Genomic DNA, 27594 nt, shown 5'->3' with positions numbered 1-27594 from the left:
AATATTATCTTTTATTTCTAAAAGCTAAATTTAAATTAGGTGTCAACAAATATAAATCATCGATTCTTATTGGGTCAACACTAATGTAGAAAAACAAGTTTAAGTTATTGAAATTTCAAGACTCCGAGATTGGTAATTTATTCAATCTAATTTAGTGCCTACAACTTTCATTTATCTTGAATAAATACTTGGACTACTCAAAACCTAAATCACCTTTTAACCAAAATAAAAAAGAACAAAAAAATTAACATCTCTTATTTTTATGAAAACAACAAAACTAGTTTGATAAAAAGAAAATGAAGTTCTAGAAACTCGTCAATACTTGAAAGATGAAATTAAAAGATCAAACAAATTAAATTTTGATTAAGATATATTACCGATCAAATCACATTTGGTTGTGCAGAGGCATTCCACCAAAGTTGCATGGTGGAGGCATTCCACCGCCCATATTTGGCGAGGGCATGATGCCTTGAGGTGGAGGGTTCTAAATCCCTTGGTTATGAATAGGTGGCATGTTCTTGGCTCGGAAATGTCTATTCCACAGGGATTCCCACCCTCCTTTTTAAAGTTCCTCAATGTCTCGAAATGACAAGGTTTGCTCCATGCGTTAGCTAGAGGATCATAAGGAATTGCTTCCCACCATTAAAAACAAATCTGCATGAAAGAGACGGCTAGAATTTCACAATACAATATACTGAATTCGCTTGATTGATTTGAGATTGATATAGTGCTTGTAACGAACAATAAGTCCACAAAAGTAAAATACAATGGCCTTGATTGAGTTGCTGCAGTGCAAACAGATGATAAGAATGCCCATATTAACCGAAGGACCGACATGGAAGGATTACCTAAGAAGACTAATTAGATCTCGTGCTGCTACATACTCATATAATAACCACAATGGCAAAATATGACACTTTTGTCCATCCCCAAGCCAATTTGGGTAGATTTGCAGTTGGAACAGACTTTTGTCTTTCTAAACACGTTTCCATTAAGCAAACTTATCTGCTAAACAATTGTCTTAATCACTATATTTAAATACCAATTAACATAATAGATCACGTGCAAAACTTGCCCGAATAAAAGCCAAGCACGTATAGTCGGCCGAGAACAAAGATCGAAGCAGTACAATTGCCTCATGCTGAGGTCAACAAAGCACAGCGGTTTTCATAAATGAGAGAATGTAATCTCCAGGATGCAAAGTTCATGGCAGAATTAGAAGATCAAAGCTTCCATGCCCCATAACCTTTCCTCAGAGGTAGGTACGCATCAGCAACAACCCATCGAACTCTAGGCAGATCTATGCGACCAAACAGAACTCATTAGTGTCACTTTCCAAAAAGAGAAGCAAAAAGAGAACCGATCAAGAAGCTTTACCAGCAAGTTTGTAAGCAAGATTTGGATGTAATTTGATTCCAAATGCAAAGTAGTAGGGCCCTGTATCAACAGTGTAGATCTTACTCCTGGCTTTTTCTTCACTGTAATAGCAAGCAACAAATTGTGGTTAGACAAAATAATAGGGACAGCAATAAATCGAGATGATCAATGACTTCAGGCAAGGACCATCACTTCAAGAACCATTCGCAAAAGAATTAACACACGAGAGAAACTGTTGCTTCTGTACCCGCCAAATACCATTCTTAAGCATCCTCATAGTCACCATAATACTAGCTATGATATTGTAATGAGGACCAATTTCAAGAAGGGTTCACATCACATGAAAGGGAAATGTGCCACATCTGGCAATGAAAGAAAAAAAGAAACAGACCCAATCATCCCTCTATATCAAAATCAATTCTAAATCAAAACACAGCATCAATGCTGCCACTAAAGTAGCAATAAGGAATCACCTTTAAGCTTAAGCACCGGAAAGAGACAGCATAATAATCACTGCAAAAAATACTAAAATCTAATTGGAAGTTTACTTAAACCAGAGCTAAGAGACCAAATTATGAGTCATTGTTCTCGGCCAGAACAAGAAAATAGTTATTCAGGAAAAGCTTTGTGTCATCGTATTTTTAGACGTCGTTTGTGAAAGACAAGCAAAGCATGGCACGAAGAATTCAGTCATCTCACCCTCCAGCCATAGGTAATTCCAACATATTACGGAGAAGCTGAAAAATGACCGATAAACAAAGGCGAAACAGAGTACGAGCAGAGAACATGCTCTGAGTAATATGAAGTTGAAAACCCAGCACCCGTCTCAACCTACTCATTCATTTCATCAACAACCATAATAATGATGAACAAACACATTGCCACACAGAACACAACCCTGGCAAACAGATAAGACCACAGTCTCGAACCACTGACCTTTTAACAACCTGCGCAACCGTCTTAATATAAGTATCGATGATCTCATCTCTAGTAGGATCGCCCTCCGGCCCCTCCATTACGACCAGCCAATGCATGAAGTCGCCATTGTCAGGATACACTATGTCGATAAATAAGTCCTTCTCCTTTTCAGGTTCCGACGGGCCTGGCCGGTCAGCGAACAGCTTCTTGAACGATATAGATGGAATTGTAATAAGCGCATGCCCAACTGTGGCAAGCAAAGTCAGAAAGTGATTTCCTTTTACTAGAAGGGGAAATCGTTTTCCTCCGATCCAAGTCTGTTGCTCTGAGTTCATGAAACACGTTTTTTTCGAAGATTAATCACTTTTCCATCATCCAAACACTAAGGAGTCAGAAAATAATTCTCTGGAAGTAGTTTTTCGTCAAACAAACGGACCTTATGTTTCAGTTAAAATACTTAAAACTGACCCAATCGCCTAAAATGTTCTCCCAATTGTTAGGAAATCATTTTTTTTTCTATTTAGAGGAAATTCGAGAAAGGGATGTAGTTACGCATGAATTTCTTAGGGGCATCCAGGGTGGCTGGGCAGAGGCATTCCGGCAAAGGTAATCCTTGGGGGATTCCACTGCCCATATTTGGTGGAAGCATGATTCCTAGAGGTGGAGGGTTCTGCATCCCTTGGTTATGTATAGGTGGCATGCCCCTGGCTCGGAAATTTCTGTTCTGCATATTTTCCCTCCTTTCAAAGTTCCTCGATTTGTTCAAATTACGGGGTTGATTATCATGCCCATTCCACTCGTAAACTCCAGCTGGCCCGAAAATAGCAGTTTCGCCTAACAAATGTGGAAAAAATGCATTATGACATGGACAAGAGATTGCATGAAAGGGAAAGGCAAGAATTTCACAATGAGATATACCGCATTCGCTCGATCGATTTGAGACTAGTAATTTTATTTCCAATGAACATTATGTAAGTCAACAAAAGTAAAACGGAGAAAAGCTTTGTCTTGATTGAGCTGTTGCAGTGCAAGGGCAGACAATAATAATAATGCCTATATTAACCAAAGGACTGACATGGAAAGATTACCTGTCCAAAAACTAATTAGGCCTCGTGTTGCGACATAAACTCATGACTCTTTCATATAGTAACCACAAGGGAAAATTATGACATTTTTTTCCATCCCCAAGCCTAATTTTGGTAGATTTGCACTTGGAAGTAACTTTTTTTTTTCTAAACACGTTTCCATTATCTACTAACGAGTTAATAATTAAAAATGCATGTCTTAATCACTATACTTAAATGCTAATTAACATAACAGATCAGGTGCAATATCAACCCAAATAATTAGCCAAGCAAGTATAGTCGACCAAGGACAAAAACCGAAGCAGCACAACTGCCTCATGATGAGGTCAACAAAGCACGGCGGTCTTCATAAATGAGAGGATGGAATCTACAGGACGCAAAGTTCATGTCAGAATTAGAAGATCAAAGCTTACATACCCACATATTCATTATACTTGCCCAGGTACTTATGAGTATAAGATGGTATATCTCCCAGCTCTGTGCAACAAAACAGAACTCATTAGCACCACTTTCCAGAAAGAGAAGCAAAAGAAAACCAATCAAGAAGCTTTACCTAGGAGGTTGAGATTCTGGTCTTTGGATAGAGGAGCTCTAAATATAAAGTGGTGGAGCCCTACTATAACTGAGTGGATCTTCCTTCTGGCAACTTCTTCACTGCAATAGCAAGCAACAAGTTGTGGTTAGACAAAATAATAGGGACCAAATACCATTCATAAGCAACCTCTCGGTCGCTATAACACTAGCTATGATATTGTAATCAAGACCAATTTCAAGAAGTGTTCACTTCACATAAAAGGGAAATATGCCCCAATCATCCCTCAATGTCAAAATCAATTCTAAATCAGAGCACAGCATCAATTCTGCCACATAAAGCAGCAATAAAGAATCACCATTCAGCTCAAACACCTGATAGAGAAAGCATAACAATCACTCCAAAACAAATACTAAAATCGGCCTAATACTCTAAACCAGAGCTAAGAGACCAAAATATTAGTCACTGTTCTTGGCCAGAACAAGAAAAATGTTATTCATGGAAATTCGTTACCTGAACGCCATAGGAAATCCTAACATATCATGAAGAAGCTGAAAAAAAATGACCGATAAACGATGGCGAAACAGAGTACAAGCAGAGAAAATGTTCGAAGTCGATAAACCCGCCGGTCTCAACCTACTCAGTTCATTTAATGAGGACGAACAAACAAATGGTCACACGAAACAAATCCCTGGCAAACAGATAAACACCACAAACTCGAACCACTGACCCTCCAACAGCCCCCGCAAGCCACTTAACACAAGTATCCAGGATCTCGCCAGCTTTATCGTCCGGTAGGATCTCGCCAGCCTTATCGTCCGACCTTTCCATCATTATGGCACAGTGAAAGTGCAGGTTAAAACGGTTGGGCCCCTGATCGTTGAGCCACGAAGAGGTCGCCCTAGTCGCGAAGGCACGGGCGGAAGAAGCCGCGGCGAGGCGGCCATGGAACTCCGCGGAGGCCGTGGAGAGAGGGCGGAGGCGATCGCGGAGGAGGGAGGGGAGGAAGGGAGGGTAGCGTGGCGCGGAGGCGGGAGCGGAGGAGAAGTAGCGGGAGCGAGAGAGGAGGGAGGCGAGGCCTTGCTGAGGCTTGGAGAGGAGGCGGGAGCGAGTGAAGAGCTTCGTCGCCACGCTGGAGATTGACGAGTCTTCGCTGTTTTCGAGACAAAAAAGGTTAAATTTGGACGAGAGTGAAAAAGAGGAAGGTTTTTTAGGGTATCACATCAATGATGCCTTTGTCACGGGCCGATCGATCAACTCTCGATCAACTCTAGATTCACCCGTGCGGCCTTAAGGTTTTATCCCTAAGCAGCCTTTCCACACTCGACTCACAACGAACTTCTAGAGAGAGAAACACTTGATGAGAGAGAAGCTCTGGATTTTCATATATGTTGTGAATGAATTACAATGAGGGAGGACATCCCTTTATATACAAGTATAAGGCAAACCCTATACGTAGATCTCCCTTAGATCTAACGGTGGAGAATACTCCTCCCCATCTACCAACTACCGGCATTCATTGCCAATTACCAGCTACTCGCATTTATATCGTATGCGTACAAATACGGTATCACCCGCCCCTAGGAGAATATTGTACATCTCAGGAACATAGGTCGAGGGTCATCACGTGTCACGCCCGTGCCATGGAAACCTCTTGGACATGCTAACTTTCGGGCCGTGACATTCTCCCCCACCTAATCAGGCGACGCCCTCGTCGCGTCTTCGGCATGGAAATCTTCTATCTCTTTCTTGAACTGCCAAAGACTCTCCTCGGGCTCCCAAGTGGCTTCGCTCTCCGGAAGACCTTTCCATCGGATCAAATATTCGCGCTTGGCCGCATAATACCTCTTCCATATGACTCGATCCGCTAAGATGCTCTCGACTTCTCGATCATACGAGGTCTTTGCCCCGAGCGGCGCTCGTTGTGACTTCCCTCGATCCGGGTCTTCCTCATCAATTTGAAAAGGTTTAAGCATACTTACGTGGAACACCGGATGCACCTTGAGCTTTGGTGGTAGCTCCAGTTTGTATGCGACATTTCTAACCCGTTGTAGCACTCGAAATGGCCCCTCGTAGCGACGGATCAACCCTTTGTGCACGTCCTTGTATCGAAGAACCACGTGCAGCTTGGCCAGCACTTGATCTCCGACTTGGAACTCCACGTGCCGTCGCTTCTTGTCCGCCCATTTCTTCATGCGTTTGGAGGCTTTGTGTAGACACGCTCGGGCCAAGTCCGCCTCTTCTTGCATGTTCTTGGTGAACTTGTACGCGGGCGGGCTACTCCCCCGGTAACCCGAAGCAATAGTGCTCGGGGTGTTCGGTTGCTGCCCAGTTGCAACCTCGAATGGACCCTGGCCGGTCGACTCGCTCCGCTGCAAGTTGTAGGAGAACTGGGCTACGTCGATCAACTTCGCCCAATTCACTTGCGTCGTGCTCACGTAGTGCCGGAGGTAGATCTCCAAGAGGGCATTGACCCGCTCCGTCTGACCGTCGGTTTGGGGATGCAGACTTGTTGACATGTTCAGCTCCGACCCCAGCAGCTTGAACAATTCGGACCAGAAACGTCCCGTGAAGAGGGGATCCCGATCGCTCACGATCGTTCTTGGCACTCCCCAGTACTTCACTACGTGCTTCATGAACAACTTGGCCGCCTCTTCGGCCGGGCAATACTTTGTTGCAGGCACAAAGGTTGCATATTTTGAAAACCGGTCTACCACCACCATTAGAGTGTGGCACCCTTCTGACTTCAGTAGGTTGACAATGAAGTCCATGGAAATGCTTTCCCATGGACGAGTTGGGACGGGAAGTGGTTCTAGCAAGCCCGACGACGACCGTTGCTCCAGCTTGTCTTGTTGGCAAACCAGACAAGTCTTCACATACACCTCCACGTTGTCGCGCATTTGTGGCCAACAGTACCGATCTTCGACGAGGGCCAACGTGCGGTGGATCCCAGGATGACCCGCCCACTTCGAGTCATGGCACTCGCGCAAGATCTCCTTCCTTAGCTTCCCATAGGAAGGCACATACAACCACCTTCCCTTGGTGTAGAGGAGCTCGTCCTCACACCAAAACTTTCGGGTCTTACCTTCCTTGGCGTACCCGATGAGAGCTTGGGCTCTTGGATCATGCTCCAGCCCTTCTTTGATGCGGTCGACCCAAGGGCAGCTCGGTCGACTCACCGTGTGGCTCATCAGCTCCGTCCTTCGACTCAACGCGTCTGCCACGGAGTTGGCCTTCCCCGGCTTGTACTCCAGCGTGTAGTCGAACTCCGCCAGGAAATCCTGCCATCGAGCTTGCTTTGGACTCAACTTCTTTTGGGTCTGGAAGTAACTCGTGGCCACATTGTCCGTCTTCACGACGAACTTCGATCCCAGGAGATAATGTCTCCACGCCCGGAGGCAATGGACCACCGTGGTCATCTCCTTTTCTTGAACGGTATACCGTCGCTCGGTATCGTTTAGCTTTCGAGACTCGAACGCCACCGGATGGCCATCTTGCATAAGGACACCTCCTATGGCATAATCCGATGTGTCGGTCTCCACCTCATATGGTTTGGTGTGGTCGGGCAACGCCAACACCAGCTCCTCAGTCATGGCAGTCTTCAATCGGTCGAAGGCTCTTTGGCATCGATCCGTCCACTCCCACGCCTTCTCCTTCTTCAGTAGGTCCATGAGTGGCACGGTGATGCTCGAGTAGCTCTGCATGAACTGTCGGTAGTAATTGGTGAGGCCCAAGAACGACCTCAACGCAGGTACCTTCATCGGCGGCTCCCATTTGACGATCGATTGGATCTTCGCCTTGTCCATCCGCACACGTCCACCCCCGACAATGTGCCCCAAGAACGTAACTTCTTTTTGTGCAAAGGCACACTTCTCGCGCTTGACAAACAGCTCGTTCTCGCGCAAGACTTGGAAGACTTGCCTTAAATGTTCGACATGCTCTCCCAACGTTTGGCTATAAATCACAATGTCGTCCAGATAAACCACTACAAACCTATCTAGGAAAGGGTGGAGTACCTTGTTCATCATTGTGCAGAAAGTGGCCGGAGCGTTGGTCAAGCCGAACGGCATCACCATCGTAGGATCCATACCGCGTTACGCAGGCTGTTTTCGGCTCGTCCCCTTCAGCGATCCGAACTTGGTAGTATCCCGATCGAAGGTCCAGCTTGGTGAACCACTGAGCTCCCCCAAGTTGATCAAAGAGATCCGCAATGAGCGGGATCGGGTACTTGTTCTTCACGGTCAGCTTGTTCAGCGCTCGGTAGTCGATGCACATCCGGAGTGACCCATCGTGCTTCTTTTGGAACAGGACCGGTGCACCGAACGGGGCTTTTGATGGCCGTATGTAGCCCGCATCGAGCAGCTCCTTAAGTTGCCTCCTCAACTCTTCCAACTCGGGTGGCGCCATACGGTAAGGCGCCATGGCAGGCGGTTGAGCATCAGGCACAAGCTCGATCTGGTGATCCACCTCCCTCTTGGGTGGCAGCTTCTTCGGCAGCTCCGAAGGCATGACGTCCTTGAACGAGTCGAGGACTTGGGTTGCTTCCGTCGGGACTTCCTTCCCTTCACTCTCGTCGTCCTCAATCTTCAAGGCTGCCAGGAAGGTCACCTCTCCCTTCCTTGCTCCTTTGGTGAGTCGTATGGCCGAGATCATCTTCCGATCACGCTCCGACTCACGATGGATCGGAATCACGCATTGGCTACTCTTGTCCAACACGCATATACATTCTGCAAAGGGAACTACAACAGCATGGATTCTATCTAGGAACTTAATTCCAATGACAATATCGTAGTCGTCAAGTGGAATTACCTCTAGAGTTTCTTTGCCCGTCCATGACCCGAGTCGTAGCTCCATGTCCCTTGCAACCCCGATCGCAAGGACTTCCTTCGAGTTCACGGTCTTGAGCCAATTGGCTCCCTTCTCAACCCGTAGGTTAAGTTTCTTCGCGGCCTCCTTCGAGATGAAGATGTCGGATGCTCCCGTGTCCACCAGCGCACTCACCGTGGTCACTCTGATCTTCACGTCCGCGAACATCAAACCCTTAGGTTCTTTGGCCTTCTTGGCCTTGATCGTGCTAAGGAGGCGCAACGATCCCAACTGCGCTTCCTCCCGAGGCTCGTCCTCTTTGCAAAGAGCAACCAGCTTGGCTTTGTTCGGGCAATCCCACGCCATGTGCGGACCGTTGCAAAAGAAACAGCTATACGAGCGTACCTTCCTTTGCCCACCTCCGTTTTGTCCCGCATTAGCCCAGTGAGGATGAGGACCATTCGACGGTCTAGCTCCAGTCGGGCGATTGTTGAATCTACCCCGATCTCCCCCACCAGTGCCCTTATCCCTTGGACGGGTGTCCGGACGGGATGTGGAAGGTGACGCCTTGTACTCCACGAGCGACTCGGCTACGGTCATGGCCGTAGTGAGGTCTCCCACGTTGTACCGCTTTAGCTCTTGCTTCGTCCATGGTTTGAGACCACCCATGAACTGGTGAAACGCTTCGACTTCATTCATCGAGGGGATTTGGAGCAGCAACTCCGAGAACCGCTTGATGTAGTCGCACACACCGCTCTTCTGCTCGAGACGCTTCAGCTCGTCACGAGCTTCCTCTTCCGCGTAAGCGGGGAAGTAGTTCCGTCAGAACTCTTCGACAAAACCATTCCAGGTCGTGATAGGATTCCCACACCTATCATCCGACCGACGACGCCACCACAACAATGCACTATCAGCTAAATACATCGATGCAGTGTTTACCCGAGTTTGGTCGTCGTTGATTCCCATGGCCTGGAAGTATCGCTCCATGTACCACAGAAAGTTGTCCACATCCTTGGCCACTCGCGAGCCCCGGAATTCCTTTGGCTTTGGTGTGTCCACCCGTGGATCTTGCACCGTGATGACACCGTTCACGCGTGCAGCTTGTGCTTCAGCGAGCTTACCCGTAAGCTCCGCAATCTCCGCGCGCATGGCCGCCATCGCAGCCTCCAAGGGTTCGTACCGTTGTGTGAGTTCCTCCTGTAGGGTCCCCAGCAACTCATGGCGGAGTTCTCCCATGCCGGTCTTGAGCTCTTGCACTTCCGCAACCAGCTCTTTCCTTCCGGCGTCAACTCCGTCCACGGTCTGGGTCAGGTCATCGACCGATCCTTGGACATCGGAGACGAACAACTCTAGCTTCGCCATCCGTTGTGCAAGATCTCCCATAGGCTCTTTTGAACCACCGCGGTCTTCTTCCCTCGGCCACCGCCCTTCTCGGCGTTCCGCCCACGATCAGCGCCGTCATCACCCAGGACCAACCCTTCATCAGATCGTGGATCAGCCATTGCACTTGCGCTTGGATCGCAAATCAGCTCTGATACCAACTCTAGATTCACCCGTGCAGCCTTAAGGTTTTATCCCTAAGCAGCCTTTCCACACTCGACTCACAACGAACTTCTAGAGAGAGAAACACTTGATGAGAGAGAAGCTCTGGATTTTCATATATGTTGTGAATGAATTACAATGAGGGAGGCCACCCCTTTATATACAAGTATAAGGCAAACTCTATCCGTAGATCTCCCTTAGATCTAACGGTGGAGAATGCTCCTCCCTATCTACCAACTACTGGCATTCATTGCCAATTACTAGCTACTCGCATTTATATCGTATGCGTACAAATACGGTATCACTCGCCCCTAGGAGAATACTGTACATCTCAGGAACATAGGTCGAGGGTCATCACGTGTCACGCCCGTGCCATGGAAACCTCTTGGACATGCTAACTTTCGGGCCGTGACACCTTCGTTTCGCGAAAAGAAGAGTAATTTGGAAAAGAAAATTTTCGAAAAATAATTACTCACCGCTAGGGCCCCGGGAGTTCCCCGTGCTGCCGAGGGATTTTTTTGTTGGTTTTTCTAGTACGATGCTACGTTTTTTTTTTTTTTTTTTTTTGGGGGCGGGGGCGGCCTGGCGGGGCGGGGGGTTGGGGTTGTTAGAGAGGGTTTTGCGGTGTTCGCTGCTTCTGTTCCGGCCCTCGGTCCGATGCTGATCGTGCAGCGCATGGTGATTACGCGATCGTGTTGCTTGCGATTTGTTTCTGGCTGCTTTCTGGAAGTCCGAACTTGACGTAGCTGGTCAAAAGAAGTCGTGGTTAGAATTGTGAATCTTTGGCTTGTGTGGAATTTCTGTATAGACGTACTTCGTATTGTAGTTTTGATGATTAGAGCCGATTAGGGTGCCGCTGTGCCGGAACACATGTAGAGTACACGTTCTTCTAATAAGCAGAGTCTAAGATGGGTCTGTTTCTCTTTGAAGTTATGAAAGGATTGGCCTATTTGAATTAGCCTAGTCATTACCTTCTCCTGGTGTGCACTCCTCTCGTGTTTCCACTCTGCGATGCTTTAATCTCCACTGTAATTTCATGACCTATTCCCATCGTACCACGATGTTTTTGGGGCCAGCTTTCTGTTTTTCGTAACTTTTAATCTGGTTTCTGCACTTACCACTTAATATCTAAGTTTGAGCAGCAGTCGCAGTTTAGGTCCGATTTCTTGTAGCTGTTTGTCTCCCTACTGTAATAACCTTCTTTCATCTTGCCGGCTCTTTTACAGCGATAATTTTAAAAAGCGGTTGCTATTTCTGGTGAACTTCATTATGATCACCTTAACTTTTGCTCTTCCATTTTCAAATGTATTGATAGGGGTAGGGCAACTTGATTTTTCCACTTCGCGTGCTGTAATTGTCTGTTTGACATGTTCTCCTCCTGGTTGGAGAGGTGTACAACTCCTAGAACAGGATAGAAGATCTATAGAAAATTAGGCCCTTCAGTCACCCCGTGCCATTATCTGTCTATTGATGTGATTACCTCTCTTATAAGGTATGGAAGGCACAAGACTCGCTGTTTTTGAGACCTCTTCCTTTTCTTTTGTAGAATTGGGTAAAAGAAGATTTATTGATGGTATGGTTATTGTGAGTGATTCAATGTGCTACAATGACTGTTAGGCATTCAGCATTTAGCTAGTGGTAGTGACTGGTTTTATAAACTTCCTCATCAGCATATGAAATGTTAACATTGATATCGGGCATTTATTTATTTTTGTATGTGTCTTTTTAGGCTCCTCATTCTTGAGTACGAATAGTACCTCTTGTTCTTCAAGACAAGGAGGCTATTCTAGGTATTGATTCTTGGAAAAAATAAATCAACATCGTAATGGATTCGTCTGCTAAACGTCAGAGCTGGTTTGGCCACTTCTATCAAACCCTATGCCAGGACGGGGATGGGACTATGAAGCAGGTAAATTCATTTTTGCGATACTCTGTTCTCTTTTTCTATCTTTATTTTCAGCTTTTCCCTTCTTTTTCTGGTAAGATAATTTTAACGTCTTCGTCAATATAACTAGGAAGAATTTTGCATGGTATGTACTACCAATTTGCTGTTCAGGGATAGAACCTCATGAGGCATGCGTGTATTATACGAGTGGTTTAGATACATTTGTGTTATATTTCCTCTAGACACTAATATGTAGTTTGCTTCTTGATGCTGAACACCTTTCATACAGGATTTTGATCATATTGAAAACAAGTAGAAGCTTATGGTGAGAAAATGAAGAGGCTTTGCTCTAATTTCTTCCGTGATGTGCAATGTCCAGAAAGAGATGTCAGGAGAGTCGACCCTGAATTGGATTTAGAAGGAGATGCTTCCGCCAGTGGCAGTGCTAATTTAATGAAAAGTGTTGAAAATGAGCCTGGGATGAGTATCCCAAGCCAATTGCAGGTGGCCTACCCCATAGAGAATTATGCGGGTCATGAATTGAGTGAATCTGATCCTTTTATATTTGACCCCCAGTTGGATCCTCAGAGAAGTATCCCAGTAGTAGAAAGTAACAATGAACATGTCCAGATGATCACAGAACAATTCCAGGTGACCTGCCATTTGGAACCTTTTCAGGAACCAATTGAACCTCAAACTTCTAATTGCTCTTCACAGAATTCGATTGAGGTGCCGGCGTCTTCCTCAGATGTGGGGCCATCAGATGAACCCACTTCTTTGGATAGTATAAAGAACCGAGGACATATACTGGATGATCCTATTCAGGAACCTGAACAAAGTGAACCTCAAGCTGCAAATCCCTACTCTCAGAATTTGATTGAGGGGCTGGAGTCTTCCTCAGATTTGGGACAACTGGACAACCTAACTGCGCTTGATAGTGTGAAGAACCAACTGGGACATGCATTCAGCGACCCTAGTCAGGAGCCAACTGGATCTCAAACGTCTGATCCATCTTCTCCAGATTTGTTTGAGGTACCTGAGTCTTCTTCAGAATTAAAATTTCTGGACACAACCCTTGCTTTTGATAGTGTGAAGAACCTACCAGGACATTTATGTAATGACTCTAGCCGGGAAAAAATTGAGCCTCGAACTCGTAATCCCTCTTCTAAGAATTCAGTTAAGGTGCCAGAGTCCTTGGATATGGTACTACTGGAAGAACCAACTGCTTTCAGTGCTGTGAAGAATCAACAAATTTATATAACCGACTCCCCAAGGGCTCCAGTTTCTGTGCATTTACTTGAGGGTGGACAGTGCATATCATCTTTAGTGCGTACAGATGGTGCCTTGACTGAGGAAAAGGCTGCCAAGTTTTGGAAGGAAAATGCCAGGCATGGGAAGTCATCTACACCTGAGGTGTACTTAATCTCTTCCGTTGAAAAGGATTTATGTGAAGCTGATTTTCTGTCCATTCATCGCCCTAGCGACAACAATGCAAACACTGCGAGTTTAGCCCCGAACAAGCTTTCACCTGCAGATTCAGTTCATGCTGAGGAGGACCTTGTCCCTTCTGACAAATTCACAGTTGAAACTGTGTGCAGCATTGGTGCTTCAAATACGATCACTTCATCGGATATGTCTTCACCAGTTGTATCTCATGAGGAAGAGGCGAAGACAATGGATCTTGAAAGCTTAAGCAATCCAGTGGAAGTTGAATCTTATGAGTCAGAGATCTTGCCTGAAGTTTCCTTTCAAAGAGGGAGCTCTTGTGATGATGAAGTTGGTATTGTGAGGTGTGTACCTCGCAGTTCCAGCTTTACCCCATTTGCCCTCTCAGGTGGAAGCGGTTAGTATTTTCAGATTTCTTTGGTTGCAAAATCTTTACACCCTTTCCATTTATAGATGATTTTAAGTTTTCACAAGCCCCATATCCTTCTACAGTGGAAAATGCCTCTGGGTTTAGTGACACTACTTCTTTGACTGAAGCCTACCAAAAAGAGCACATTCAGTGCAACGAGTCTGCTGAATTTCATGATCTCTCGTTCTCTTCAGGTAAGGATCCGTCTTTAGACTCAAGAATGGACCTTTCCTGAACCATAATGTGCATCTTTGCCTGCATATGTTGTTTTTGAAAGTGATTAAAGTGTATGCTGATGTCATTATTTGACATACAGGTAAACTTTATTAGTGGTCCCAATCTTAGGTATTATTTTCAATCTTAAAGGTTTGATTTCAATCATGCAATGCACTAAATTGCAATTGATGCACCCTCACTAGAATTCGGCAAATTTCCAGCAAAATGTTAATGTGGTGGTTCACATGGTGCTGACATTACGTCCAGTTGAGCTTCATGTCAGCCTAACTCAACAGCATGATCCTTGCAATTCATGGCAGAAGGGCTGTGCAACCCTATGCAAGCCACGGTAGAGGATCATAGGACCTTCTGACACTGCCGTTGCTTGCAAAGGGCTGACAACCCTCAACTGCATGTGGCCGTCCCCTGCCTCTCTCTCTCTCTGTCTCTGTTTTTTTTTTCTTCCTAAGTTTGTACTTGTCTTCTCCAGTTCTTTAAAATTTCTTAAGTTAAGGCCGAGTAGGGCGCATTGTCATTGTCATGTGGTTGCCAAGGGGTCATGTCAGCAATTCGTAGAAACATCGTTGGGACTCCTGTCAAAGTACCTCAATTGCAAAAATGAAAGCTTAGACCGTATGATATCCCTTTGCTGACTTTATCCCTGTATCTCTGTTTGGCTGTGCTATCTTTTGATTGTCTTCCTGATTTTGCATTGATTGTTTTGTGAATTTATGCATATGTAACTATCCTCAACATTGATATCATAGATAAGGATGAGGAAGCGAAGCTTGGGGAGAGTTGTGTTGCTTTAGATTCTCGTGAACTATATGCTCTGTCTCTTAGGATCCAACGAACCAGATCATTCAAGGTACTCTTTCTCACTCCACCTCACACATGTACATGCATTTTGTTTGAGCATTTGGATAAGCTTCCATCGTAAATTTGAGTATTCCCTGCTATTGTTCACCCTTATCTTTCAACAAGTTTTCATTCTAGACATCAATCTCACGTTGATTCATTTCGATAAATTATCATAAACTTGTCTCTCATCCCAGCTAAATGATGCTCCTTTTCCTGTTCCATTCAGAAGAAGATCATGGATACCTTTGCTCCAAGACACAGGACGGTAAAGGAATATGAACAGCTTGGAATATGGTATGAAGACAGTCAAATTGAGAGCGAGTGTAACCGGCGCATAGAACATACTACTCCACAACCTGCAATCTCCGCCTTTTCGGACCCTCAGAGTTCGCAAGAACATCAAATTGACTCTGATTGGGAACTATTATAGGTCATACCTATACTTCCTTAGGTAAACTGCATTAGAAAGGTAAACCCGGCTTTTTTGACCATAAGGATGAATTAGTTGAGGATGATCCAATGTGACATTAATAAGAATGATTGCCAGGAGGTTTTGTCGAGATGTGGAGATGAAAAATAAAATGTAGTCTGAAAGAAGACAGGTTCTCACAGGAATGATGTACTCTAAGCAGAGGTATCTTTTGTTTTTCCTATGGGTTACCTTTAACGTTTTTACTCCTAAAGTACCGCAAAATCTTGTGCAAATCAACCAATCACAGACTAAGCATGAGAAAAATGAACTTCTCGATTCAAATATTCTATTATTCTCTAAAGTTACACAATTGCCCCAATAAAGTTTCTCAATTTACAATTTTCCTTACGCCCCAACTTTCAATTTTCACTTAATCAAGCCATATTAATTAAACACCAAATTCCATTCATTTGTTAGCTAAGACATACGAGTATTTTATTTATACTATGGGCATGCCACAAATTTTATAAATTTACAGAAATGACCAACTTCCGAATTAATTACACAATTAGGTCCAATTTTGCATAATTAGATACATTGTCTAAATTAAGCAATGTCTAAATTAAGCAATCATCTCTATTAATAACTTAATCACGTATCATAAATTAATAATAAGGCTGCACATGGTGTGAACAGCCTCTAAAATTTCCAGTTATTACAAATTAGTCCCTTAGCTTGGTGAAATTACATATGCCCCTAAAGCTTTTTTATTTTTATTTTTTTGGGGTCAACCCCTAAAGCTTCAAAACTACTTATTTTGAAAGCGATTTGATTTTCTTTAATTAGTCTAACTTAATAACCCATTAACTAACACTTAAAACCATAAACTGACACAGTTAAAAGAGCCCTCTAATTTCTAGAAATTTACAAAATTGCTCCTTGAGATGTCGAAATCTACTAAAAAGCCTATTTTTGATCTAGTTTTACCATTTTCTCATTCTTTCCCATTTAAGGTGCAACAAAATCATTTGGGTATACTTTCGAATAGCTCTTAGGCATGTATTAAAGATTTAAATATAGGCAAGAAATCACCATAACTCTATTTGTCAATCTTGGAACCCACTTGCATTGAAGATCAAATTTAACTAACAAACATCAATCAAGTAGACCAATCTAACCTAGTAATAGAGTTTTCACTCATCTTGAACAAAGACTTGGACAACTCAAAACTAAATCACCTTCAAAGGAAAATAAACAAGAACATTAACAACTCTCAGTCTTCAAGAAACAACAATGCCCAGAGAATGTCCCAAAATCTCTACTCTGCATCATTTCCCTCCTCTTTTCAGGATCTTCACCCACTATCCTGGGTCATAAGCAATTGTGTCCCCATCAATAAAGAAAAACTTGGCCTGACAAATATGTAAAAAATACATTATGACATAGAACAAGAGATCATATGAATGAGAAAGGCAAGAATTTCACAATGGGATATACCAAATTCGCTCGACTGATTTGAGACTGTGATATAATGCTTCTAATGAACAATAAGCCCACAAAAGCAAAACAGAATAAAGCTAGGTCTTGATTGAGCTGCTATAGTGCAAGGGCAGTTGATAATAATAATTATATCAAGCAAAGGACTGACATGGAAGGATTACTTGTGGCAAGACTCATTAGGCCTCATGCTGCAACAAAAACTCATGACTTGTTCATATGGCAACTATGGAGGCAAAGTATGACATTTTTGTCCATCCCCAAGCCAAATTTGGGTAGATTTGCAGTTGGAACGAACTTTTCTCTTTCTAAACACATTTGCATTGAGCAAACTTGTCCACTAAACAGTTAATAATTAACAATTCGTGTCTCAATCACTGTCCTTTGATGCTAATTAACATAACAGAGATGGTGCAACAACTACCCAAATAATAGCCGAGCAAGTACAGTCGGCCAAGAACAAAAACCGAAGCAGCACAATTGCCTCATGACGAGGTCAACAAGGCACCGCGGTTTTCATAGATGAGAGGATGTAATCTACAGGATGCAAAGTTCATGGAAGAATTAGAAGATCAAAGCTTCCATACCCGTATAATCATTCCTCAGAAGCAGGTATGTATCAGGAAGAACCCATCGAACATTAGGTAGATCTGTGCAACAAAACAGAACTCATTAGCACCACTTTCCAAAAAGAGAAGCAAAAGAGAACCAATCAAGAAGCTTTACCAATTAGATAATGAGAAACCTTTTCAAATACAACGGCTCCAAATGCAAAGTAGTAGGGCCCTGTATCAACAGTGTAGGTCTTCACTCTGGCTACTTCTTCACTATAATAGCAAGTAAGAAATTGTGGTTAGACAAAATAATAGGGACAGTAATAAATCAAGATGATCAATGACCACAGGCAAGGACTATCACTTCAAGAACCATTCCCAAAAAAATTAACACGCGAGAGAAACTTTTGCTTCTGTACCTGCCAAATACCATTCATAAGCATTTACATAATACTAGCTATGATATTGTAATGAGGATCAATTTAAAGAAGGGTTCACTTCACATGAAAGGGAAATATGCCACATCCGGCAATGAAAGAAAAAAAGAGACGGACCCAGTCATCCCTCCATGTCAAAATCAATTCTAAATCAAAACACAGCATCTATCCTGCCAAAAAACTAAATCAAAACACGGCAATAAAGAATCACCTTTGAGCTCAAACAACTGATAGAGACAGCATAATAATCAGTACAAAACAAATACTAAAATCTAATTGGAAATTTACTTAAACCAGAGCTAAGAGACCAAAAAATTAGTCATTGTTCTTGGCCAGAGCAAGAAAATAGTTATTCACGGAAAGCTTTGTGTCATCGTATTTTTAGACCTCGTTTGTGAAAGACAGAAGCAAAGAACGGCATAAAGAATTCATTCATTTCACCCTCCAGCCACGGGTAATTCTGACATATCATTAAGAAGCTGAAAAATGACCGATCAACAAAGGCGAGACAGAGTACAAGCAGAGAACATGCTCTAAATAATATGAAGTTGAAAAACCCAGCACTCGTCTCAACCTACTCAGTTCATTTCATCGACAACCATAATAATGACGAGCCAAAAAAATTGCCACACAGAAGAACACAACCCTGTCTATCAGATAAGACCACAAGCTTGAACCATTCACCTTCCAACAACTTGCCCTCCGGTTCCTCCATTACGACTAGCCAGTGCCAGAATTCGCCTTCATCTTGATATATTATGTAAACAAATGTCGCCTCCTCCTTGTTGCGGTTTTATCACTTGGGTTTCGGATCGCTGAGCGATGAAGATGGACTTGTAATAAGCGTATGCCCTACTGTGGAGAGCAAAGTCAGACCGTGATTTCCTTATTACTAGAAGGGGAAATCATTTTCCTCAAATACGAATTTGTTGTTTTGAGTTCATGAAAAAAGTTTTTTGAAGATCAATCATTTTTTTTTTCCAGTCATCCAAATACTGAAGAGTAGGAAAATAATTTTTCGGAAGCAGTTTTTCTTCAAATAAACAGACCCTATGTTTCAGTTAATATATGTTAACCGATCAAATCACCTAAAATGTTCTCCCAATTGTTAGGAAATCAATTTTTTTTTCCTATTTTAAAGGAAATTCCATAAAGGGATGTGCTTACGCATGAGTTGCTTGGGGGCATCCTCCGTGGTTGTGCAGAGGCATTCCGCCAAAGTTGCTCGGTGGGGGATTCCACCGGCCATACTTGGTGGGGCATGTTTCCTTGAGGTGGAGGGCTCTGCATCCCTTGGTTATGCATAGGTGGCATGTCCCTAGCTTGGAAATCTCTATTCTATTTTCCCTCCTCCTTTCAAAGTTCATTGATCTGTCGAAATTACGGGGTTGATCATCATGCCCATTCCTCTCGTTAGCTTCAGCATTATTCCCCACCCATTCTTCATGGAACTCAGGGTCACAAGGTACTGCTTGCCCATCAAGAAAAGTTTTGCTGAGAAATGTGGAAAAAATACATTATGACATGGACAAGAGATCGCATGAAAGAGAAAGGCAAGAATTTCACAATGGAAAATACCAAATTCACTTGATCGATTTGAGATTGTGATATAACGCTTCTAATGAACAATAAGTCCACAAAAGTAAAACAGAATAAAGCTAGGTCTTGATTGAGCTCCTATAGTGCAATGGCAGATGATAATAATGCCTATATTAACCAAAGGACTGACCTAGAAGGTTACCTGTCCCCAGACTAATTAGGCCTCATGCTGTTACATGAACTCATGACTCGTTCATATAGTAACCACGAAGGCAAACTATGACATTTTCATCCATCCCAAAGGCAAATTTGGGTAGATTTGCAATTGGAATGAACTTTCTCTTTCTAAACATGTTTCCATTAAGCAAGCTAATCTGCTAAACAGTTAATAATTAACAATTCATGTCTAATCACTATACTAAAATACTAATTAACATAACAGATCGGGTGCAATATCTAACTAGATAATTAGCCAAGCAAATACAGTCGGCCAAGAACATAAACCGAAGGAGCACAATTGCCTCATGATGAGGTCAACAAAGCTCAACGGTTTTCATAAATGAGAGGATGTAATCTACAAGATGCAAAGTTCATGGCAGAATTAGAAAAGCAAAGCTTCCATACCTCCATTATTTTTGGGACCCAGGTAAAAATGAGTAGTAACCAATTGAACTGCAGCCAGATCTGTGGAACAAAACAGAACTCATTAGCACCACTTTACAGAAAGAGAAGCAAAAGAAAACCAGTCAAGAAGCTTTACCACGGAGTTCGGAAGTAAGCTCATTAGATAAAAGAACTCTAAATATAATGAACTAGCGCCCTACTAAACCTAAATAGATCTTCATTCTGGCCTCTTCTTCACTGTAATAGCAAGTAACAAATTGTGACAAAATAATTGGGACACCAATAAATCAAGGTGATCAATGACTATCAGGAACCATTTGCACAAAAGCGAGAGAGACTTTTGCTTCTGTATGCACCAAATACCATTCACAAGCATCCTCGTAGCTACTGGCCCTGATACTGTAATGATGACCAATTTCAAGAGGCGAGGCGTTCACTTCACATAAAAGGGAAATTTGCCTCATCTGGCAATGAAAGAAAAAAAGAAACAACCCCAATCATCCCTTCATGCCAAAATCAATTCTAAATCAAAACACAGCATCGATTCTCCACATAAAGTAGCGATAAAGAATCATCTTTGAGCTCAAACACCTGATAGAGACAACATAATAATCACCGCAAAACAAATGCTAAGATCGGCCTAACACTCCAAACCAGAGCTAATAGACCAAAAATTAGTTATTGTTCTTGGCCAGAACAAGAAAAAAGTTATTCATGGAAATTTGCTACCTGATTTGCGAAAGACGGAGGCAAAGAACGCCATAGGAAATTCTAACACATCATGAAAGAAGCTGAAAAAAGGACCGATGAGCGATGGCGAAACAGATTACAAGCAGAGAAAAAGTTCTAAATAATATGAAGCTGATAAACCCGGCAGCGGTCTAAACCTACTCAGTTCATTTCATCATTTCATGGACAACCATCACAACGACGAACAAACAAGTTGTCACGCAAAAACGCAACCCTGGCAAACGGACAAGACCACAAACTCGAGTCACCGACCTTCCAACGTCGCCATGGCGGAGTCGACGACTGACAAGTTTTCGCTGTTTTCGAGACAAAAGGTAAAATTTGTACGTGAGTTAAAAAGTTGAATGTTTTTCAGGGTATTGACGATGCGTTCATTTAGGAAAAAAAAAGTGATTTTAAAAATACCCTTTCAAAATAGTTAGTAATATCGTTTAGAAAAATAAATAGATAGACATTTTTTTATTGCTCATAAAAATAGTGTATATAAAATTTTATTGATGATGAAAATATTTTTCGTTAACTAATTTAACTATATTAATATAGTCAACTATTTCTTGAAATTTTTTCTGAATCATTTATTTTTTGCGAAGCCAATGCACCTAGCCTCTTTTTTTTTTTTTTTTTTTTTTTTTTTGTAGAATTGGATAAGAGAAGATTTGCTTGTTGGATATATTTAGATTATTCTGGATATTTATAATATTCTGGATCAAAAACTTCTAATCCAAGTTTTCTTTAGGGTTGACGCGTGGTTGTTGACTTGGGTGGAGGAGGGAAGGGTGTGGTTCCGGAGTGCCCAGAAGCTTCACTCATTACCTGATTTGTGAAAGGCGGAAGCAAAGAACGCCATAGGAAATCCCAACATATCATGAAGAAGCTGAAAAAAATGACCAATAAACGATGGCGAAACAGAGTACACCGCAAGCCAAAAGGCTTCTCTCTCTTAATTTCAATTTCGCTCTCTCTCTCTCTCTCCTCTCTTCTGTTTGCGCTCTGCTCTTTCTCCCTCCTACTCACGCGACCTCGTCAGATCTGACAAGAGCGAGCCTCACCTTGGGCACAAGGAGCGAGCTCTCACCAGCCCTCACCTATGGCCGGTCGCTAATCATAGACTAGAGGGAAAGAAAAGTGAAAAAGAAAAAAAAAAAAAAGAAGACAAAGCAACGGAAAAGAAGAGAGAGAAACGAAGGAGCGAGAGAGGGTTGCAAGTTTTCTAAAAGGCGGGCCCGCGAAAGAGTCTCTCGTGGAATCACGGAATGGACTTGTGCATTGTTGAGGTAGTTGCAATGTTGTGTTGTGCCAAGAGTCAGATGAATGCGGTTGTTGGAAAGTGTCATTGAGATGGCTCCTTAAAATTAGGACAATAAGCTTGCTAATTTTCAAAAATTTTGTATTTGTAGTACCCACTAGGATGTATCTTATGCAATATAAATCATCGATTGTTGTTTGGTCAACACTAATGTTGGAAAGCAAGTTTAAGTTATTGAAATCTCGAGACTCCGAGACTAGTAATTTATTCAATCTAATTTAGTGCCTACAGATTTCACTTACCTTGAATAAAGACTTGGACTACTCAAAACCTAAATCACCTTCGAACCAAAATAAAAAAGAACAAAAATTAACATCTCTCGTTTTTATGAAAACAACAAAACTAGTTTGATAAAAAGAAAATTAAGTTCTACAAACTCGTCAATACTTGAAAGATGAAATTAAAAGATCAAACAAATTAAATTTCAATGAACACATATTACTGATCAAATCACATTTGGTTGTGTAGAGGCATTCCAGCAAAGTTGCTTGATGGAAGCATTCCACCGCCCATATTTGGCAGGGGCATGATACCTTGAGGTGGAGGGTTCTACATCCCTTGGTTATGAATAGGTGGCATGTTCTTGACTCGGAAATGTCTTTTCCACAAGGATTCCCACCCTCCTTTTTAAAGTTCCTCAATCTCTCGAAATTACAAGGTCCACTCCACGTGTTAGCTGGAGGATCATAAGGAATTGCTTCCCGCCATTAAAAACAAATCCGCATGAAAGAGACGGCAAGAATTTCACAATACGATATACCAAATTTGCTTGATTGATTTGAGACTGTGATATAATGCTTGTAACAAACAATAAGTCCACAAAAGTAAAATACAATAAAGCTAGGTCTTGATTGAGTTGCTGCAGTGCAAGCAGATGATAAGAATGCCCATATTAACCGAAGGACCAACATGGAAGGATTACCTATCACAAGACTACTTAGGCCTCGTGCCGCTACATAAACTCATATAATAACCACAATGGCAAAATATGACACTTTTGTCCATCCCCAAGCCAAACTTGGGTAGATATGCAGTTGGAACAAACTTTTATCTTTCTAAACACGTTTCCATTAAGCAAACTTATCTGCTAAATTTTTTTCTTAATCACTATATTTAAATACCAATTAACATAATAGATCACGTGCAAAACTTGCCCGAATAAAAGCCAAGCACGTATAGTCGGCCGAGAACAAAGATCGAAGCAGCACATTTGCCTCATGCTTTGGTCAACAAAGCGCAGCGGTTTTCATAAATGAGAGAATGTAATCTCCAGGATGCAAAGTTCATGGCAGAATTAGAAGATCAAAGCTTCCATGCCCCATAACCTTCCCTCAGAGGCAGGTACGCATCAGCAACAACCCATCGAACTCTAGGCAGACCTGTGCGACCAAACAGAACTCATCAGCGCCACTTTCCAAAAAGAGAAGCAGAAAGAGAACCGATCAAGAAGCTTTACCAGCAAGTTTGAAAGCACGTTTTGGAGATACGTTGACTCCAAATGCAAAGTAGTAGGGCCCTGTATCAACAGTGTAGATCCTACTCCTGGCTTTTTCTTCACTGTAATAGCAAGCAACAAATTGTGGTTAGACAAAATAATAGGGACAGTAGTAAATCGAGAAACTGTTGCTTCTGTACCCGCCAAATACCATTCTTAAGCATCCTCATAGTCACCATAATACTAGGTATGATATTGTAATGAAGACCAATTTCAAGAAGGTTTACTTCACATGAAAGGGACATGTGCCACATCTGGCAATGAAAGAAAAAAAGAAACAGACCCAATCATCCCTCCATGTCAAAATCATTTCTAAATCAAAACACAGCATCAATGCTGCCACATAAAGTAGCAATAAGGAATCACCTTTAAGCTTAAGCACCTGAAAGAGACAGCATAATAATCACTGCAAAACATAATAAAATCTAATTGGAAGTTTACTTAAACCAGAGCTAAGTGACCAAATTATGAGTCATTGTTCTCGGCCAGAACAAGAAAATAGTTATTCACGAAAAGCTGTGTGTCATTGTATTTTTAGACCTCGTTCGTGAAAGACAAGCAAAGCATGGCACGAAGAATTCAGTCATCTCACCCTCCAGCCACAGGTAATTCCAACATATCACGGAGAAGCTGAAAAATGACCGATAAACAAAGGCAAAACAGAGTACAAGCAGAGAACATGCTCTGAGTAATATGAAGTTGAAAAACCCAGCACCCATCTCAATGTACTCAGTTCATTTCATGAACGACCATTTAGAAGCTGAAAAATGACTGATAAACAAAGGCGAAACAGAGTACAAGCAGAAAACATGCTCTGAGTAATATGAAGTTGAAAAGCCCAGCACCCGTCTCAACCTACTCAGTTCATTTCATCAACAACCATTTAGAAGCCGAAAAATGACCGATAAACAAAGGCGAAATAGAGTACAAGCAGAGAGCATGGTCTGAGTAATATGAAGTTGAAAAACCCAGCACCCGTCTCAACCTACTCATTCATTTCATCAACAGCCATAATAATGATGAACAAACATGTTGCCACACAGAACACAACCCTGGCAAACGATAAGACCACAGTCTCGAACCACTGACCTTTTAACAACCTGTGCAACCGTCTTAATATAAGTATCGATGATCTCATCTCTAGTAGGATCGCCCTCCGGCCCCTCCATTACAACCAGCCAATGCATGAAGTCGCCATCGTCAGGATTCACTATGTCGAGAAATAAGTCCTCTTCCTTGCCAGGTTGCGACGGGTCTGGCCGGTCAGGGAACAGCTTCTCGAACGATATAGATGGAATTGTAATAAGCGCATGCCCAACTGTGGCAAGCAAAGTCAGAAAGTGATTTCCTTTTTACTAGAAGGTGAAATCGTTTTCCTCCAATCCAAGTTTGTTGCTTTTGAGTTCATGAAACACATTTTTTTCAAAGATCAATCACTTTTCCATCATCCAAACACTAAGGAGTCAAAAAATAATTCTCCGGAAGTAGTTTTTCTTCAAACAAACGGACCCTATGTTTCTGTTAAGATACGTAAACCGACCCAATCGCCTAAAATGTCCTCCCAATTGTTAGGAAATCAATTATTATTTTTTTCTATTTAAAGGAAAGTTCGAGAAAGGGATGTAGTTACCCATGAGTTGCTTAGGGGCATCCAGGGTGGCTGGGCAGAGGCATTCTGGCAAAGGTAATCCTTGGGGGATTCCACTGCCCATATTTGGTGGAAGCATGATTCCTAGAGGTGGAGGGTTCTGCATCCTTGGTTATGTATAGGTGGCATGTCCCTGGCTAGGAAATTTCTGTTCTGCATATTTTCCCCCTTTCAAAGTTCCTCGATCTGTTCAAATTACGGGGTTGATCATCATGCCCATTCCACTCGTAAATTCCAGCTGCTACGAGAATAGCAGTTTCGCCTGACAAATGTGGAAAAAATGCATTATGACATGGACAAGAGATTGCATGAAAGAGAAAGGAAAGAATTTCACAATGAGATAAACTGAATTCGCTCGATCGATTTGAGACTAGTAATTTTATTTCCAACGAACATTATGTAAGTCCACAAAAGTAAAATGGAGAAAAGCTTTGTCTTGATTGAGCTGCTGCAGTGCAAGGGCAGACGATAATAATAATGCCTATATTAACCAAAGGACTGACATGGAAAGATTACCTGTCCCAAAACTAATTAGGCCTCGTGTTGCGACATAAACTCATGACTCTTTCATATAGTAACCACAAGGGAAAAATATGACATTTTTTTCCATCCCCAAGCCTAATTTGGGTAGATTTGCACTTGGAAGTAACTTTTCTCTTTCTAAACACGTTTCCATTATCTACTAACGAGTTAATAATTAAAAATGCATGTCTTAATCATGATACTTAAATACTAATTAACATAACAGATCAGGTGCGATATCAACCCAAATAATTAGCCAAGCAAGTATAGTCAACCAAGAACAAGAACCGAAGCAGCACAACTGCCTCATGATGAGGTCAACAAAGCACGGCGGTCTTCATAAATGAGAGGATGGAATCTACAGGACGCAAAGTTCATGTCAGAATTAGAAGATCAAAGCTTACATACCCACATATTCATTATACTTGCCCAGGTACATATGAGTAGATTGTGGTATATATCCCAGCCCTGTGCAACAAAACAGAACTCATTAGCACCACTTTCCAGAAAGAGAAGCAAAAGAAAACCAATCAAGAAGCTTTACTTAGGAGGTTGGAATTATGGTATTTGGATAGAGGAGCTCTAAATATAAAGTGGTGGAGCCCTACTATAACTGAGTTGATCTTCCTTCTGGCAACTTCTTCACTGCAATAGCAAGCAACAAATTGTGGTTAGACAAAATAATAGGGACCAAATACCATTCATAAGCAACCTCTCGGTCGCTATAACACTAGCTATGATATTGTAATGAAGACCAATTTCAAGAAGTGTTCACTTCACATAAAAGGGAAATATGCCCCAATCATCCCTCCATGTCAAAATCAATACTAAATCAGAGCACAGCATCAATTCTGCCACATAAAGCAGCAATAAAGAATCACCATTGAGCTTAAACACCTGATAGAGACAGCATAACAATCACTGCAAAACAAATACTAAAATCGGCCTAATACTCTAAACCAGAGCTAAGAGACCAAAATATTAGTCACTGTTCTTGGCCAGAACAAGAAAAATGTTATTCATGGAAATTTGTTACCTGATTTGCGAAAGATGGAAGCAAAGAAAGCCGTAGGAAATCCTAACATATCATGAAGAAGCTGGAAAAAATGACCGATAAACGATGGCGAAACAGAGTACAAGCAGAGAAAATGTCCGAAGTCGATAAACCCGCCGGTCTCAACCTACTCAGTTCATTTAATGAGGACGAACAAACAAATGGTCACACGAAACAAATCCCTGGCAAACAGATAAACACCACAAACTCGAATCACTGACCCTCCAACAGCCCCCGCAAGGAACTTAACACAAGTATCCAGGATCTCGCCAGCTTTATCGTCCGGTAGGATCTCGCCAGCCTTATCGTCCGACCTTTTCAGCATTATGGCACAGTGAAAGTGTTGGTTAAAACGGTTGGGCCCCTGATCGTCGAGCGACGAAGAGGTCGCCCTAGTCGCGAAGGCACGGGCGGAAGAAGCCGCGGCGAGGCGGCCATGGAACTCCGCGGAGGCCGCGGAGAGAGGGCGGAGGCGATAGCGGAGGAGGGAGGGGAGGAAGGGAGGGTAGCGAGGCGCGGAGGCGGGAGCGGAGGAGAAGTAGCGGGGCGAGAGAGGAGGGAGGCGAGGCCTCGCTGAGGCATGGAGAGGAGGCGGGAGCGAGTAAAGAGCTTCGTCGCCATGCTGGAGACTGACGAGTCTTCGCTGTTTTCGAGACAAAAAAAAAAGGTGAAATTTGGA

General features: G+C 42.6%; 3 protein-coding genes and 3 long non-coding RNA genes across 7 annotated transcripts; 2 read left to right on the top strand and 4 right to left on the bottom strand.

Moving 5' to 3' along the window:
- Positions 1-893: 893 nt before the first annotated feature.
- On the bottom strand, positions 894-27594 carry LOC120294820. The gene is made up of 7 exons (XM_039315496.1): positions 27137-27594; positions 3934-4034; positions 3798-3857; positions 2848-3129; positions 2314-2542; positions 1378-1478; positions 894-1300 (listed from the first exon to the last, which is right to left on the bottom strand). The coding sequence occupies exons 1-7, from the start codon at positions 27238-27240 to the stop codon at positions 1224-1226; spliced, it is 954 nt and encodes a 317-aa protein (XP_039171430.1). The 5' UTR covers positions 27241-27594; the 3' UTR covers positions 894-1223.
- On the top strand, positions 10897-12454 carry LOC120294821. Of its 2 annotated transcripts, none has more exons than XR_005552151.1 (3): positions 10897-11025; positions 11990-12169; positions 12435-12454. It is a non-coding gene; the product is annotated as an uncharacterized LOC120294821 (long non-coding RNA). The 2 variants fall into 2 exon arrangements; XR_005552152.1 differs by having other exon boundaries at positions 10900-10938.
- LOC104448521 (hypothetical protein) lies at positions 12457-15728 on the top strand. Its single transcript, XM_010062366.3, has 4 exons — positions 12457-13988; positions 14084-14194; positions 14984-15084; positions 15304-15728. Exons 1-4 carry the CDS (start codon positions 12479-12481, stop codon positions 15505-15507), a joined length of 1926 nt encoding a protein of 641 aa, XP_010060668.2. The 5' UTR covers positions 12457-12478; the 3' UTR covers positions 15508-15728.
- Positions 17306-18676, bottom strand: LOC120294823. The gene is made up of 3 exons (XR_005552154.1): positions 18662-18676; positions 17713-17813; positions 17306-17636 (listed from the first exon to the last, which is right to left on the bottom strand). It is a non-coding gene; the product is annotated as an uncharacterized LOC120294823 (long non-coding RNA).
- LOC120294822 lies at positions 20140-21220 on the bottom strand. The gene is made up of 3 exons (XR_005552153.1): positions 21143-21220; positions 20277-20604; positions 20140-20200 (listed from the first exon to the last, which is right to left on the bottom strand). It is a non-coding gene; the product is annotated as an uncharacterized LOC120294822 (long non-coding RNA).
- LOC108960331 (multiple organellar RNA editing factor 8, chloroplastic/mitochondrial) lies at positions 23134-25466 on the bottom strand. Its single transcript, XM_039315500.1, has 4 exons — positions 25322-25466; positions 24781-25009; positions 23653-23753; positions 23134-23575 (listed from the first exon to the last, which is right to left on the bottom strand). The coding sequence occupies exons 1-4, from the start codon at positions 25443-25445 to the stop codon at positions 23499-23501; spliced, it is 531 nt and encodes a 176-aa protein (XP_039171434.1). The 5' UTR covers positions 25446-25466; the 3' UTR covers positions 23134-23498.

The sequence above is a fragment of the Eucalyptus grandis genome, chromosome 6 (genome assembly GCF_016545825.1).
Source record: "Eucalyptus grandis isolate ANBG69807.140 chromosome 6, ASM1654582v1, whole genome shotgun sequence".
In the NCBI taxonomy this organism is placed as follows: domain Eukaryota; kingdom Viridiplantae; phylum Streptophyta; class Magnoliopsida; order Myrtales; family Myrtaceae; genus Eucalyptus; species Eucalyptus grandis.
The sequence above is the reverse complement of the archived record's forward strand: the minus strand, read 5'-3'. Positions and strand labels throughout refer to the sequence as shown.